General features: G+C 41.7%; 1 protein-coding gene across 4 annotated transcripts in view; it reads right to left on the reverse strand.

The window, feature by feature from the left end:
* Positions 1 to 17,356, reverse strand: part of PKHD1 (PKHD1 ciliary IPT domain containing fibrocystin/polyductin) — a 278,509-nt gene that overhangs the window by 230,515 nt on the left and 30,638 nt on the right. For all 4 annotated transcript variants that reach the window (XM_037391751.1, XM_037391752.1, XM_037391750.1 and 1 more), the window contains 11 exons: positions 16,925 to 17,018; positions 14,600 to 14,742; positions 13,555 to 13,685; positions 12,384 to 12,568; positions 11,872 to 12,010; positions 9,129 to 9,283; positions 7,464 to 7,648; positions 6,290 to 6,412; positions 4,572 to 4,677; positions 3,810 to 4,088; positions 653 to 783 (listed from right to left, as the gene is read on the reverse strand). In XM_037391751.1, coding sequence (XP_037247648.1) covers positions 653 to 783; positions 3,810 to 4,088; positions 4,572 to 4,677; positions 6,290 to 6,412; positions 7,464 to 7,648; positions 9,129 to 9,283; positions 11,872 to 12,010; positions 12,384 to 12,568; positions 13,555 to 13,685; positions 14,600 to 14,742; positions 16,925 to 17,018 — 1,671 coding nt within the window. The remainder of the gene's footprint in view (positions 1 to 652; positions 784 to 3,809; positions 4,089 to 4,571; positions 4,678 to 6,289; positions 6,413 to 7,463; positions 7,649 to 9,128; positions 9,284 to 11,871; positions 12,011 to 12,383; positions 12,569 to 13,554; positions 13,686 to 14,599; positions 14,743 to 16,924; positions 17,019 to 17,356) is intronic.

Here is a 17,356-nt window from a genome sequence, read left to right on the forward strand (position 1 = left end):
ATAGTTGCATTGACTTTAAAGGGACACCTATGGAAAGTTAGAAACCTTAAAACAATCCCAGGCTATGGATATTTTCATTCTCTGTATCTGTTCTAGCAAATGAAACAGTCGTAGGTTACAGACACTTATCCCTACATGTAAACTATTAACATTGTCCTGGGTATAACTTCACCATGCAGTAAAGAGCACTGCTGCTAACAACCCCTTAGGCACATTTTTGCATGACACACAGATAACGTCCAAAGGAGATCTAGATGTAAAGTAGAAAATTTGGAGCTGAAGAGGATTCAGCAATGTGATCAAAAGGAGTTGTCCCAGGCACGTTTAATTTACTAGTAGACAACGGAAAGCAGAGATGGGCAATTTTGCTGGAGTTCAAAGCCCCGGGTTTGTTTATGCAAGGCTTGGCTAATGACATTGCAATCTGGATTTTTTTCCATTTCACTGGTTTTCATAAATTCCCAGTCAATCTATTGTTAATTAAGCTGGTCTAAACTGTAGGAGTCATCCACAGTAAATTGTCCCACAACCAAGATTTCGCTGATGGGCTATCATTTGCCCTTCCCCTAGTGCAGGTTTAGGCCAGGAAAACACAGGAAGGCCTGTAGGCCGCTGACTGTTGCAAAAAAAAAACAAACCCGTGATTTCTTACCCGAGAGGGAACTTCACATTCAATTCTCGTTGAATTTCTGCCATCCTCCAAAACTGGGCAAGGCTGAGAGCCAAATAACACCAAGTTTACCCCTTCCAGACTGGTCCCCCTGAGAACCACTCTCACTCCTCCTACAAAACCAATTCTTCCATTACATTCAAGATGTAGAACAATATTTTTATATGCAAAGGTTTCTTTATTAATAGGTTACTGCAAAAGGCAGTACTGTCTCTCAGTTGATCTGATGATCTGCTTCTACCTTGCTGTGCCTACCTTCCTCTCTTTCACCAGCGATCCTTCTTGCCTATTATTTGAATTCTTGTCCATGATACAGAAGGACTGGGTTTGTTTCTCGGTTTATTTTTTAATTACATACTTATTTAAGCCAGCAAGGTCTGGCCTCTGATCTCACCCTCAGAAAGATCCCCAGCCCAAGAATGAAATAAGGAAGGAAGGAAGAAGCACTAAGAATGGAAAATGAGCTTAACACAGCAGGTGATTTCACAGTTCAAATAGCTGCCAAGCACCCTGCTGTCAAAAAAGCCTGTAGCATGTGTCTAGGAAACTTGGGTTAGAAAGGGGACTTGGCAGGGCTCAAGGCTTAGCAGGGTTATGAGGAAAGTCACAGAGGGTTTGATTCTGTGAAGCACTAAGAAGCCTCAGTTCTGCTTTGTGCCAGCCACAGCTGAGCCTCTTCAATCACATGCAGGATCATACCCAACACAAGCCAGACTCGCACTTGATCTTTCTGCAGCATCCATTTCCAATGCAAATAGTGAGGGTGCAGCTCTGCTTTTCCAAGTGACTAGAATATTCAGGGATATTAGAAAGAGAAACGGGATAGAGAACAGGAATGGACATTAATGGCAATTCTAGCCTGGACTTTGTTCTTTGAAGTGATTCGGAGACTAATTTAAAAAAAAAAGAAAGAAAGAAATTTTGCTTGAAACTTACAGCTGCTTGCTCTAGTTATCAGTACCGCAGAGTTTTAGGGCTGTGGCTGGACAGACAGACTGTGCAGGCAGGAACTTTATCAATGCAGTGTTTACGTGAATGTATTAGTATGGCTGTGTTAGGAACCAACTGGATATGATGGTTTTCATGTGTGATTTAAGCAAACTTCTATAGAAAAGTCATTATGTATTGACAGCAGAGTCCCTTGTACCTTTTCCTCAAAGTAACTTGTCCTGCTAATTCTTTACACCACTAGAGAATTACAGAAGTTTAATCTTCTAGATTTTCTCTGGCTAGCAGCAAAACCATGCAAGTAACAGCAATCTGATATGTTAACAGCAAGTTCCTTCCATCCACTGGAACATGGTAATATATTTAGAAAGGCATCCCATGCTTATAGAGTTAGGTCGCAGGGATCTCCCAGCATGGTACCACCAAGACCAGTGATACGTTGACAAGAGGGAGCTGATGCAGCAAAATACAAGATGCTTCCTCTCCTGTAACATTAAGTCTGCAGAGTCAGAAACAGCAAGAAGTCAAACCTGAAGCCACGTGTCTAATGTAACAGTTGTCAGATAAGGAGCCTCAGATTTAGAGTACAAAATCCATGTGTGTTGTGTAAAGACTGATGCTCTTAAGTTTTGATATCTACACTTATATCCATATGCAGTGAAATACTGCATATGTGCACTTTACGATAAGATTGAAGAGAAGTATTTTAAATGGAAGAAATTAAAAACACAGATGGAAGCTGTAATTCTTTCCAATTATAAATGTTCAAGGCATATGTAATGTAAGATAACATTATACTTGCTTTCTTCTTAATGAGTGATGGATCACTGTAATTGGGAGAACAGGATTGCCAGTGAAGGAAATAAGAAGCAAGGCCCAGGCACTAAAACTTGCCATTGTTGGCTTTTTTCTTTTAGGTTTTTTTGGGGGAGTTTTTGGTTTTGTGTTCTTTGGGTTTTGGTTTGGGGGTTTTTTTTGTGGGTTTGGGTTTAGAAAGAAAAGGGTTAGAATAGATTTCTTTCCATGCACCCCAACAAAATAAAAGCAAAGAAAGCCATAACTTCTTGCTTTCCAGCTTTGGAACTCTACATTGTCCCAAGTCCATCCCATGGCTCATCCAGAGAGGTTCGCTCTGCCTCCTCCAAGGTGGCCAAGCATAGCACAGACAGCTCACCAAGCCACATGGCTAAGCGAGCTTCATGCTGCACCTAGGCCAGTACTTCTGCTCTCAGCCATGCGTATTACCATGATTTCAAAGCACCGCAATACTGAAACTAGCAAGTTTCCATACAAAAGCAGGATAATTTTTACTGTCCGTGTAGACCTGCATCATGTTCTCTCTAGGTGCATACCCAGCTGCTTGAAAGCAAGTCACATGCTGAGACTGTTGGTCCTTACTGCACAACTCAAGTGTGTAAAGAGGTTCTCCACATTTCTCATTGGGTTGGGGAGGCTCTTCCCTTTCCCAGCAAAGAAAGGGTGGCTTTTTACAGCATTTAGTTTGTCTTAACTACAATTGTCTAGACACTGTGGAGGAACTTCCAGGCGAAGTCTTTTCATCTGTGTCACATACAGGGCAGATGAGAGAGTCATAATGGTCCTTTGACCCCAGAGCACTGTGGAAAATCTTCCAGGCTCTTGTCTTCAGGGGTGGAATATATCACCCTTTATTTCCTCTTCTGTTTTGAGGAAAGGAGGGGTAAAGGGAATGGAAGGAAATTCAGTTTAGTTTGAGCTTCTCTAGATTTCTGAGTTTTGTATCTAATTTTACAACTCAGAATATGAATTCATTTCAATATGAGTGGGATGAACCAAAGTTCAGCCATTTCACAATTAGGCCAGATTAATTCAAATACTACAAAGCTATGTGTTAAATGGATGTGGAGAGATGAGCTATGAAACTCTAATACCCATCTGATTTGCTGGAATGAATATACCTGCACTCGAACTCACTATTCCCAAACAAAACTAGGCAGGAAACTGGTTGGTCCACAAAGAACCAAGGAAGATCTGTCACTCTTTACAAGACTTGCCCCAGTGCTTTGGGGTACACATGATGTGTCCAGCCATATTACAGCTTTTTCACCAGGTGAAGACCTTAGTAGTGAAACTACAGAACTAAGACACACCATGAAAAGTAAGCAACAGAAAGCAGATGTCCCTTTAGAGTTGGCTTGGTATTCAGACCTACCAATCTCTGAAGCTGTAGGAGGTTCAATAGCTACCAGCTTTGGGTCAACTCTTAGGAAGATGCCTTCTCTTGTGCTGCCATTGAGTGCGAAGCCATAAGGTCTCACCAGTAGTGTCAGCTTGTAGACTCCAACTGGCAGCCTCTCCATCTGGCAAACCACTTTGTATTGATTCAACATTATGACGTGGCAGATAGTGTTGTTCACCTCCACTTGCAAGGCTGGCTTCTCCACAGTGAAGCCAGCTCCCCTGATAACTACTGTGGCCTGGGACCTATCATCTGAAGGAATATAAGCAACAAGATGACTCATGAATTTTTGTGTAGCAATGCCCAGGAGTTAATTTCAACCAACAGTTAAAAATTTTTTACCATCTTCATCAGGACCTCCTAAAAACTACACCACCAATGATCTCTCATTGTCCCCCATAACATTTATTTCTGCCTGTCCCTGTCCAGCTATTATGTATTTCCTTACAGTTATTAAAAATAACTGGCACTGAGAACCACCTTTTGCTTTAAGTGCCAAGATCATTGCTATTTTTCTCTTTGCACCTCTACTATCTCAACATTGCTGTAAAAACATGTCTGTGTTACATACTTTAAGACTGGAGCTGATCAGAAGTACCCCACCAGAAACCACAGTTTCCATAAAATCAGAAATTTCCAAAAGAATACACATGCACACCAAGTCTTCAGCATCTGGCAGATCTTTTTCACAGAACATTACTTTTGCCATTTTGTCCAGACACAGAGCCCCATTACCTGATGAATACTCCACATCAGTGACTAAGGGTGTCAGCTCCTGGCTGAACTGGAAAGAGCATGAACCAGAGCAGTTTGCAAGGACATCATTCACCACCACCACCACCTGGAGACAGAGAAGAAGGTTACCCTAAAGCTGGGAACAGAGGTGTTTTCTACAGCCACATCCCCCTGGGAGACCTGCAGAGTGATGCTGGTAGCCACCCTGAGCTACCAAGAGCACTTGGCCTGTGCCAGAGGAGAGCACAGTCGGACAGCTGTTTATCCTATGGCAACCTCATCACAAATTTAATTGCAAGGCTCGTTAGGGCTCACCTTCGGCAAAGCAGAGCACAGCTTTGGAAGCTGTATCGACACCCTTTCTCGGTATCTGCAGGATCTTATCTCCCATCTTGCTGGGATGCCACAGCTCCTCGCAATTCCTGTTCTTCTAGTGATCTATGGAAAACCTTGTGTGCCGCAACCCAGTCTTTCCCACCCCACCCTGGGAACAAGTTTATTGTATTTAAAGCCCCCTGAAAGGCTGATTAGAATGAATCCCAGAACATGTATTTTCAGCACGCAGCCATCAAATCTGTTTTTTTTCCCCTTGTTGCTCATGCTGAAAGAAGAAAGCTGGGCTGTGACCTTGATTATCTAACAAAAGTTATAATTAGATATCTCTTCTGACATCCTGGTATCTCAAAAGAGCCAATTGGCACAGCTAGGGCATAGGAGAGCCCCTCTTCATCTCTCTCCCAGGTATTAAGGGTGTACCAGCGGAACACAGAAACGCTTGCAAAAAGCAAAAGCAGACTATCTCCAAGAAACACAAGAGGCACAGAGTTGCCAAGCACTCTGCTGAAATGGAGACACAATAAATAGAGGGATATTTTTGTACTTGTTGCTAGCAGCAAGCCAGAATAAAGCTTCAAATATAAAGAGGAAATCTGATTGCTGCTGCCCTTTCTGTTTCATTTGGTCTGTTTGAGGGTATATCTGCAACACAGGTGGCAAAGATACAATAGGTGGTTGAGCCACTGTGGGAAGGACAGTCTGTATTTCTGGGGAACAGGCTTACCAAAAAAGCAAGGTGACCTAGCCCCAGATGCTACACAGCTGCCCTATGCGCATATCCAGCATCACCCTGTTATCGCTATCATGCCTGGCAGTCTTTGCTGAGAGCAAACCCAGCAATGAGCACTGCTCTGCAGCAACCAAGAGCATGGTTTGCCTCACGTTTTTCCGTCCAGCAGACCCACTCAGCCAGGAGGCCTTCCTTACTCCCTTGCCACACCTGAATTGAGATCCACAGAGGCTGAGGGACTTGTCTAATTCACAGGCAAGTACCACAGCCACCATCTCAATTATTTTGCCCATCAGTGTAACAGTGGGAACACTGCAGATGAATAGAGCATCGTTCCCAAGTCTGGTGGCCAGCACCATAAGACCCACCAAGGGTGGCTGTCCAGAGCTGATGCCAGCCCACGGCCACTGCCTCAAAAGAAATAAACTGCCTTCCATCACCCATGATAACCATTCTCCCCACCTGCAACAGCTCTTGGAGGAAAGTCTTGCTCCCCAAACCAGGGAACAGAATCTGACCAATTTATGGCAAAGCACAGAACAGATTTCTGAAAGGATTTAGCGGCAGAACTGGGTACCTGAATATGTAAGAGACTCCTGGATCTACAAAACCTGGATAAATTAATAAGAAGTGTGACAGCACATTAACTCACCTGTGTTTTGTTATTGAAGGTAGCAAGCATGTCCCCAAATATTGGTCCAATAAATACACCCCCATCATAAACCACACGACTAGAAACAGTTGGTTTTAGACCAGTGAGGTGTTTGGCAGAGACCTGCCAAAGAAAAAAGAATTTAAGTTTCTTGCCCTTTTCTGTTCTGTGATTTGAAATTAAAACCATACCCCCACTGTTCATACAGAGTCTTCACAAGGCTGCAAATAACTGCTGGAAGCCTTCTCTCAAGCTCTTCCAGGAATCTTATCTCCAGGTCTAAATCTTTATTATCCAAGACATCACAACACCTCCCCATTCCCACTGTCACTTTGCAGGCAAAGAGACTGCAAACTGAGGCACAGAGATTCAGGAGCCAGATTTGCAAATAAATTTCTAATACTCAATAATATCATTTGGAATTAGGCATGGAAAGAGCTCTGAACATCTGCTTCCCAAATACATGACTTTGGGTGAAACAAGAGACTGTGCTACAGGTGAAGATGCAGATCAAGCTTTTCTCACCCTTTAGGCCAATGTCTTGAGCATGAAAGCTCATTGCTTTGTTGAAAATGATCTTACACTTTTAGAAGCTGAATATACAAAGAAATAGGTTTTCTTTTCGAAGGAGGAAGCAGCTCAGTCTAAGTACTTATTCAAAAGAGATCCTTCTACTTGAAGTCAAAATTCATTTTTTCATTTTGTGCATGACAAATTTTGAGGTGGGAGAGTGTGAACTGAGCCTTCATCTGAGATTTGTGAGAACCAAATATGAACCCAAACAGAAAAACATTCTTGGCCCATAAATGATGCCACAAACCTGTACTGAGCTTCAGTTACTGTACTGAAATATTAACATGATTATAATAGATTTTATTTCAGTATAGGAATCCCTTTATTGTGCAGAACTGCAACAAAGCACAGAAATTACTTTCTAGCCTCCTCATTATTTTGAAGCACAGGCTCTGATGATGTAATTTCTCCTCCTGCAACTGCAATTGGTTTTTAAATCATCTAATCTGGAATTTGCTTAAGCTGCTGTTCCTGATAAGAAGATAGATTGTCTAAGGTCACATGTGTGTCTCCATAAAAACATGTTGGGAGAATGAATCAGCTAAGGACAAAGATATTGAATGGGGCTCAAAGTGGATGTTAGTAATATAAATTACTGTACTCTGATAACATTGGGCAAGTCTCCAGTTTTTGTTTTCCAAGTGAGTGTCCAGATGCTTTCATAGCAAGAGTTTGAGTCTTTGGTCACAATGAAGTCATTGGTGTTGAAGTACGGGGCTGTAGAATTGTCTACGTTGTCTTGCAAAAGCTTGCGAAGATGGCGGGAGGAGATGTGCACTGAAACATCTGCAAAAGACATTAGAAAGCAATGGCTATTATCACTCCTAGGGAAGCACAGCTACCGGCTAGTAGAAAGGTGTTTCACTGTTGGTGCAAGGCTGTTGTGGTTCAAACCTCTGTAATTGCCAAAGAGCAGCAGAGAGAAATTTACTGGACCCCAAATGCCAAAAAAATCATGGAACTGAATCATAGAATGGTTTGAGTCAGAAGGGCCTTTAACGGTCTTCTGGTCCAACCCCTCTGCCATGGGCAGTGACATCTTCAGCTAGATCAAGTTGCTCAGAACCCCATCCAGCCTGACTTTTAATGTTTCCAGGAATGGGGCACCGACCACCTCTCTGGGCAACATGTTCCAGTGTTTACCAACCTGATCATAAATGAATTCTTCCTTATATCTAGTCTGAAGATCTTCTGCACTATTAAATAGCCAAGAAAACCTAGACATTTCTCTCCAGTTGGGACCATCAAAAATTTTAAGTAATACTTTTACATTACATCACACATGAATATTCAGTGTGCAAATCATTTTCCTTCAAATTAGAAAGGCTGGAAACTTTCTAGATGAGATGGGTGTGAAAAAAGTCAGTCTATCAAGAAGACTTTATAGAGTCTAATCCCAAATAAATGCAAATTAAGTTTTAGTTCTTTTGACATAAACACCCATAGCCATTCAAAGCTGCAGATACAATAAGTCTCTCTAAACCAATTCACAAGAAAGAAGGGAAAGCACAAGACCTGGGAATGGGGCAAGAGGAACAGAGTACATTTTTGAAAGATGATATTCAAAGCATGACACCATAGAGACAGCCTCCAGCTGTTGTATGAAAATCTTAAGTAACAACATGCAGAAAAGAGTTATTTCACAAATATTCTAAGGCTACATTTATCTGTTTTGTTATTTGGCTTTATAACTGAGTCACCAGTTACTTTCTCATTGCTTTTGTTCAGATTAACCTGGTAACTTTCATTCTAATCCTCCTTGATTATTTAAACCAAAGACAAGAAAACATAGCACATCTAAAAGCGTCACTAATTGAAGTCAAGCAATTCTATGCACAAGAGCTTTTGTAGTATCTTCAAGCCAATTACCAATCCTGTTAATCCTAAAAGAGAATGAAATTCCTGCCAACCTGCATGCATCTTGTTATACAAGACAACCAGAAGTACATAGGCTGAAGAAATAGCAGAATAACAAAACCTTGGGTTGCAAAATCCTAGTTCGGGATTGGATCCAAAGTTATTTAATATTAAGGCAAGTATTTCATAGTGGCTGTCTTTATTTTGGAACAACCCCATACCTGATGTCTAGAAATTCTGCCCTCCCTATAATCCTTAATTCCTGTCTTGAAGGACATCAAATACAAAGATCTACAAACTGTCACTACTGTTTTAACTTGCCAGCCTGTACCCCAGGCATTTCCAAGGTTGTGCTTCACTTGGCTTCCTGCAAAGGAAATCCAGGACCCATATTTGCATCTTTTTTTACCTGATATGACTGTATTGGCCAAGTGGATGTGGAAGGTTCCTCCAATAGGTGGGGATGACTTTTGCACTCTTTGAATGGTGAGGCTGACCCTCACATCCTCCGTGGCGACATAAAGGTAGCTGTACTCCTTAGAGCCCTCCGCAAGCAAAGCACCTCTGTGTGACAGAAAGGATTCACCTGAAGGCATCAGCAGTCAAGAACCCCCACTCCTGACACCTCCATGTCAACCAGCAGCAGAGACACACCTATGGGAACAACACTCTTGAAGGACCCAAGGAGAACACATTCAGAGCTCAACTGGAATCAAATACTCCCAACTTATACCTACACAACATAGGCAATGCATACAAGAGAAACAAAAGGGAAAACACTTTTTTTAAAAAAATATGGTAGAAGACATAGTTCATACAGCACCAAGCATGAGCACATTTTATCCCGGTAGTGGTGTTTTTAAAGGACCAATTCAATGCAGCCTGGACAGCAAGCTATAACATCAATGCAAAAATCTTCCCCTACTTCATTCTGTAGTCTCCTCCAGCCTATCAAAATCTTACCTCTCCTGAATGACAGTGATAATTTTTGTGTATTAAAGCTCACCCAAGGCTCAGTTTCTAAAACTTAAAGTATTTCCTCCCTTGCCACTAAAATTATTTTTTTCAAAGAAAAATGAGATTCTCTGCGGTACAATGGTGCCCCCGTGTGGGTACGTGTAGGGATAACAGCTGACGACCCAGAGCTCAGCGGCGGCTTCTGCAGAGCAAATTTCAAGAACACAAAATCAAACGATCCACTGACCCTTCTGGTCTGATGTACAGCCAGTACATCAGATAATAGCTAATATTCCTGTCCCGACAGCAGCAAGTTGTATTAGAATAAAGCACGGCACAGGCTCAGTTAAGAGGAAGAGCCAAGTTTATTCTGAAGATATCCAAAGACAGTGATCAGCCCACTCATTTTTAAAGCACACACTGATTTCTGTTCTCAGTCTTCCTGGCCTCAGCATCACACACTGGTTTCTCTTACATCTTCCTCTGTGAGGTGAAGAAGCCCACCAGTGCCAGCATCCTTTTTTTCTTTCTTTCTTTTTTATCTCCTGGTGAGAAGTACTGTGATCAATCCATCTCTTAATCCTCTTTTTACAAGCTAAGCAGGTTGAGCTTCTTAAATCTTTCTCTCCTACACATTTTCTTCAGCCCCATAATCATGATCATGACTCCACAGCCCCCTCCCCAGTTTTTCTAAATCCCTTTGAAAAATGCGGTCATCAGTGCTGTATGTAGTATTCTAATGTCAGTCTTGTAAAGGCTACACACAGGAGTAAAAATTTCCCCTCTTTCTGTTAGTTACAACTCTGTTTATGCATATTAAACCCCACAGACATCCCCCTGTATTCTCATCCTTGCCTTTACCATCAGTGGTTCATATAAAAACACTGCAGTTGACACTGGCAATTAAATGTGCTTTTCAAGGATGGATTTTCACAAGTTAAATCCTTCTGTGCTGTGCTAGATGACTTCTACATAACAGCTAGGTCTGAGATGTGGTTTAACATTTTTATGTCCTAACTTCTTAGACTTGGGCTTTGCAGGACAACAGTCTGAGCTGCCACTGAGCAGCTGTCACACTGGGAAAAATGAGATATAGACTGGATTGTGCCCATCTTTTCCTTTGTGCTGACTTGGACTATGTCTCTGAACCCAAATGTAATTGATGAATTCACCAAAACCTTAGATTTCACCAGAAGATGCAAGGATTTGGCTGCCCTGGGAACCAGACCTAATTTTCTTCAGATCTTAGCCACCTTTTAAAGGAGAATTTAGCTGGTTTTAGAGCACTCAAAACTAATGACATGGTACTTTGCATTTGCTACAAAGAAGAAAGAACACAAAAAAACCCAAAGTAAGTTACACCAGACTGAGGTTCATCTTCTGAAAGGAGGTTTCCCATGGACACCTGGGCAAGTCAGTTTGGGTGGTGTAACTGAGCCAAAATAACAGCTGCAGAGAAGAGGCTGCATCATTTCAGCTTCTCCCTTGCCTGCCTCTATTATTCCCATCAGGCATGTTTTGTCTTAACTGGATACAATCCAACTTTTATAGGATTTACTGTCTGCCAGTGTAGCTTTTTAATGTTGCACTCTCTAAGATTAGTCTATGGTTCTACCTCCACTTTCATTTTTGGGACTTCCAGAATAGAAACCATCTCAGGCACTTACATTGCCTAACACAGTAATTGGTGGGAGCATCTCTGGCTGATCTCCATCCACTGCTCCAGAAGGGCTTGAATCTCCTTCTAGTCCTACATTATATCTTCTTAACCCCAGGTTAGCTGAAACATCTTAAGCACCTCTGGTTCGGCAACTGAATCTCACTCATACAATGGAACTTCAATACCAGAATCAGATACATTCACTCAGATGTCTACAATATACGTTCAAGACCCTATACGATGAGCAAAGCTCAAAAGATGTACTGAGAATGAAATCAAGTATCTTAATTTAGACCTGCAGCCCATCTACCGAGTATAGACATCTGTGTAGGATTCAGTAGTCTAAACAGGCTGAACACAGCCCATTTGAAATGCCTGGAGAAGACTGTAGTGAAAGCACAGTGGTTGCCAAGCTGCAGTCTTATCCTCCACTGCCTCTTATGTCCTGTCTTAGATGACAACCAGTCCCAGACATGTCAGGGGAAACTGTGAGAGGTATTACAGGTTATTGAGATGATCTCCTCACTGTTCCTACCTTAGAGAGAGAAGAGGCAGACTTGCACCACAGCCAGACACCACCCAGGACACATTGTAAGTGGGAGATGACCCTACTACAGACACTGCTTCAACTATCCTCCCACCTGGCCAAGGTGGCTTGGGATGTCTCCGAGAAACTGAAAGAAAAAAAAGCACAAGCATTCATTAGAGCAAGGAGAACAGCTGTCACTATGCCTAAGTTATTTTCATTTCATAGCTGGAAACTTATTGGGGGGTGGGGAGTGGGGTGTTTGGTTTTGTCTGGGTAAGACAATGCAAGAGGTTCATTTATAGAAACACATTTTCAAAACCCCAAATTTGGCAATTCCTTCTTGATTGCTTTCACACACAAAAAAAAAAAATCAAGAAAGCAAAATTATTTTTGTGCCTGTTGTGAAATACCCTTCCCCTTTGAAAGAGTTTCAACTGGCCTTATCATTAAAGATTTTAATGGAGTACCCTGGAAACACAGTAACATTAAGAGGAAAAAAAAAAAATAGATTCCTTTACCAGTCACAGCTCTGTCTGAGATGATGACTTCATCAAGGTAATATGACGCAGATGTTTTCTTTCGCAGCACAGGGCTCAGCAAGTCTATCTGATGCACAAACACTGGGGAATTGGCAGGGAGGTCCTGGAGAAGTGTGGAGAGATTCACACACCCCTTCCAGAGGTCAGTGCAGGTGAATGTCCAGCTGGAAGACAGCAAGGTTGTGCAAGGTCACTTTTGCTGTGAGATAGTGCAATCATCAACTTTTGAGATGCTTTGTGAAGCTTCCAGGTAATGTCAAGTACTGCTGTTGTTACTACTGTTTACTCATTTACTCATACATAAGACACTTGCTCAATGGCTTGTGATCATTTTCTATGTCTTGGGCTCCCCATAGGAAGAGATAAAGCTTTAGATCTCTGCTCAGGTGTCCTCCTCTGCATCACAAGAGTGGGATGTGGGAATGAATACCATCACTCTAGTCTTGGCAAGACACTACAACAGCAGTAATCTGAACGGGGGTCAGGCAGAGTTCAGGCCCCTTGAGAATACCAGATGTTTGCTCAAGGCTCCCAGCTTTCTCCACCGCATAGTAAATTAACACCAACCCCTTCTTCCCCTTGCAGGTATGCACCCATCCCCCTCAACACAGCCTTACAGATCACAAAGTGAAGTTGGCAGCTTGGGTAAGTTCCTAAGGCACTCCTAAGTCTGCCTGACCCAAGTTTTACATCTAACACCAAGTGTTTTCTACCTATGTAATTCTAAGTGAATAAAGAAAATCAAAGACTAAAGCATTCTTTGAAACTTTGTGTACCAATGATCTCTTGATGTTTCAGGGGGGGAATCAATTCCTAACTCTATCTCACTGCAGAAAAATCCACTGACTGTTGCCAGAGAAACTGGGAAATTCATGTCCTCTGAAACCTTTTGGTGTTACCAGAGACAGAACAAACTCCATCTGTGAATTACTAAGGTGAGATCATGCATATAACAAGAAACATGCAAATTATCTCAGTACATCCTCAAAAAGAATGGAAGCACATTCTGGGAATGCCTCTGCAGACACAAAGAGTGTATCAGCTTACTCCAACTGACAGTTTGTTCCTATACAAATAAGAACTTCTCGCAGTTTTCCTTGTACACCTTACTATGGAAAACAATCTCGGGAAACTACAGGTGTCTGGATACCTTTTAGAGTCAGTTTCATTGAAATCCCATAGGCAGGTGAGGTTCCTTTTCACTGAACTTAAAGAGACGTTGGTGTAGGACATCAAGATATTAAGGATTTTGCTCATAAGGCCTTTATGTGCAAAACACACCTGCAAAAATGGGGAAAAAAATTCACAAATCAAACCACACATAATTTGTATGTAATGCCTGTAGAAGATATTATATTCTGTTTAAATCCCAGTTTAATGTTAGTAGGGAGACATGTCGTTCAAGGTCAGCAATGAAGCCCACCGCTTAAGGCCAAATTGCCTTGAATAGCACCCAGAGAAGACAGTGCAAGGCATCCAGGTGACCTGTGTGCCACCACATAGTGTGAAACTGATCCCTTAGGCCTCAGTTTTGGGGCAAAACATAGCTGGTAAGTGTCAGTGGGGACATCAAGTACCTGGGCGGGAGGAATAGAGACTGGAGATTTGGTTTGATTTGCAAGATGCAAGGTTTAGGATGTGTACAAGGTGGGGAAATAGGACTGGAAGAGATCTGTGAAGACCTGGAAGGAATCTGGAAGGACTGCAGGGGGCTTTGGAGATGAGTCTTTCCCTCCCACCTCCTTCCTTGCAACCCCCAAGAATTTGCCTTCCCCCAGGTGAAAAAGAAAGGGTGAGAGTTGAAATCAGGACCTTATTCCTATTAAAAGTAGATGTAGAAGATGACCAGAAAAGTGGGTGAGATCGGAAACCAGATAAGGGATTTTTTTTCCTTTTCTTAAGCAGAGGTCATCCCTGCATCTTTCATCTTTTCCCAACACCACCCCACCTTTTCCTTTCCCTCAGCCAGAGTTACATCCCCAAATAACAGCCAGATGTGTTAAAAAATATCTATGCCTCAGGGCTCTCAGACTATCCACCCAACCAAAGATGCTCTGCTCTGACCACAAGCGTAGTCCAAAGACATGATCCTTCATGTACTTGGGGGAAGTCTAAGCAGACCAGATGCTATTATGTTGCTGGTTGGGCTCTTATATTCAGTCCCCAGTGCAACCAACTCAAGAGCAGCCACCTACATGTGTGTATTTGGTAAGATCATATCTTGGTAGAGTTGAGCGGGAAGTTTTCACCAGCTGGCTTGGTCTGTGAACACTGAACCTCCCACAGAAGGGCTCTGTTCCGCTGACGATGTGTCCTGTGGCAATGACATCCTTCATATCTGACAGAGATAAAAAACCAAGAGGGAACGGGACACTTGAAAACAATTCATAAGACACCAGTACAGTCAAGAGATTCAAGAAAATACAGAAAGCAGGTATGTAAAATTAGTCAGACAGTCCTACACTTAAATATTCTCCTGCATCAGATAAATGATGAACATCTGCAGGGCGATTATCCCCCACCTTAAAGGGTGCCAGAAGACAGGAGTAGGGACCATTAGATTACTGTTCTGACCATAAAACCTCGTGGCAAAAAGCAGCCTTCAGCCATATAGAGTGTGTTTGACCAAACCCACCCTTCCTTTCCAGAAAACACTCAGGCAAAGCTGGATATTGATGGGTAAAGCCTCAGCCAATCCACCTTCCCCTTTGGGATATTTGTGCTATTGGTCTATCAACCACGCTGCTGAAAAACTGCTAGGATTTCTTTCCTTCCTTGAACATGAAAGGCTTTCTTCTGTCACCACATACTGACAATTCACCTTTTCTTCTAGTAAGGGAAATAAAGCCTACAAAATGAAGTTAATAGAGTTTTGGTGGTGTTTTGTTGTTTGTTTGGTTTTTGTTTTTAAAAAAAGGCAAAAGGAAATAGTAGTTGTTCTTTGCACAACATGTGTTGGACCTGTTGAAATCTTCACTGGAAGAGATTATGAGCACAGCTCAGCGGTGTTCAAGGGTAGATTATGTAAATACAGGGAAAGGAGAGCCACTGAAAGTAACTAAATTAAAAATAAAAAAAAAAAAAAAGACATTCCACTCAGGAAGTTATTGAGTTGAAAATATTTCATATTTGGAGAGAATTAATGATGAATTATTACACATGATCATCCAGCTTTTACTCTTCCCTAGGCATCTATTTTAGTTTCTGCTGAAGTCAGGACACTGGGCTAGGTAGACCCTAAGTCTGAATGTGTGTGACTGTTCTTCTATTTTCCTGGCATCCATTTGCCATAATTTCACTGTTGTTCTGCTGTCTTTTTACACCATCTACATTTTACGATCATCAATGAAAATACAAGTTTTCCTTTGTTCTATCTGTTATACATCAATTTTTATTCCCACTGTACTGTTGAACTATCATTGGCTGTTAGCTCAAGTTTTTCTCTCTTTTGTCGTCAGAGTTGTAGTTTTGGAATCACATTAAGAATGTCCAGTTGCTATTTTCATTTTTCTATATAAAGCTTCCCTCTCCTCCTAATTAATGTTAATTGCTTTCCTTCACCTGAAGGAATCAATCACCAAATATACATATTACTGGCTGGGACCTGTTCTCTCTCTCCATATCAAATACAAGAATGCAATACAAGGTTTCTAGGCAAACATCCACTTTTTGGCATAGGATAAGTATACTGTAATTGTTGCCAAATATAGAATCATGGAATGGTTTGTGTTGGAAGGGACCTTTAAAGGCCATCTAGTCAAACCCCTGTGCCTCGGGCAGGGACATCTTCAACCAGATCAGGTTGCTCAGAGCTCTATCCAACCTGACCTTCAATGTTTCCAGGGATGGGGTACCTATCACCACTCTGGGCAACCTGTGCCAGTGTTACTGGAGTTACTTTCTAGTAGAGAGGCTTTCTGATGTGCACAATACCTTCAATATTAGAAAACCATTATCGATAATTTGATATTTTTTACAGAAGCGATTGATGTTTTACACCTTGCCTGACCAGTCAAGTATACCACAGATATTTGCACTGTTTCACTTCCAGTCGTCGAGGAACACTGAAAGCAAAGACCTCCAGAGTCAGAATCAGCCACTTCCACAGCCTGAGCTGCAGCTATGGCTACACCAGATTGGCTTCCTCAGCAGACAGACTGAAACATGAATAATTCCACATGCCCCAAAAGCTGCAATTTTTTTTGGTCTCTACTCCTAGTGTTTTTAACAAGCAAAACATATCACCTGCTTTGATAAACGTGTTGTGATATGACTAAGTCACACAGAGTATTCAGAAAGAATCACTCATTATTATGTTAATCATATGGTTTTAAATATTAGTTCGATGAACTCCCCCATCAGAATACACACAAACAACAAATAACTGAGAAACATAAACATATGTACTTAAACCCATTAAAAGTGTAAATTTACTGTCAGTAACTGTTTAAAGTATATTTATTTCATAAAAGGAAATCTACTCTCACAAAAAATACTGCTTATTTCTCACAGATCACTACCTTCTTTCTCAAAGCCATCACGGAAAAGGATTTTAGCCAAAGTTGGCTCAGTTTCACATCTTATTGAAAGAAGTTCCTCTATTGCTGTTTGCACCTTTAAAAAAAATTAAGAAAGTGAAAAGCAATCACAGTACAATGGTCTCTGGATCATTTCAGCAGAGATCTTCAACATACACATCATCACTACATTTTTCATGAGCTAAGGACCAGTGGCAAGGCAGCTCTGAACAAGCAGGTGGCCAAATGGTAGAGAATAAAATTCAACTCAACACAGAGCATAATCTTCCATGTCTGATACCCTTCAGGGGCGTGAGACATCCTTTAGGTGTCTAGCAGCCACCTCAGAAAGATGCATATTTCTTACATGAGCTATATCACAGCCTGGGCATCTGCATGATGCTCTGTTGACTAGATGTCCAATGGCTATCATGG

Source organism: Falco rusticolus, chromosome 6 (genome assembly GCF_015220075.1).
Source record: "Falco rusticolus isolate bFalRus1 chromosome 6, bFalRus1.pri, whole genome shotgun sequence".
Classification (NCBI taxonomy): domain Eukaryota; kingdom Metazoa; phylum Chordata; class Aves; order Falconiformes; family Falconidae; genus Falco; species Falco rusticolus.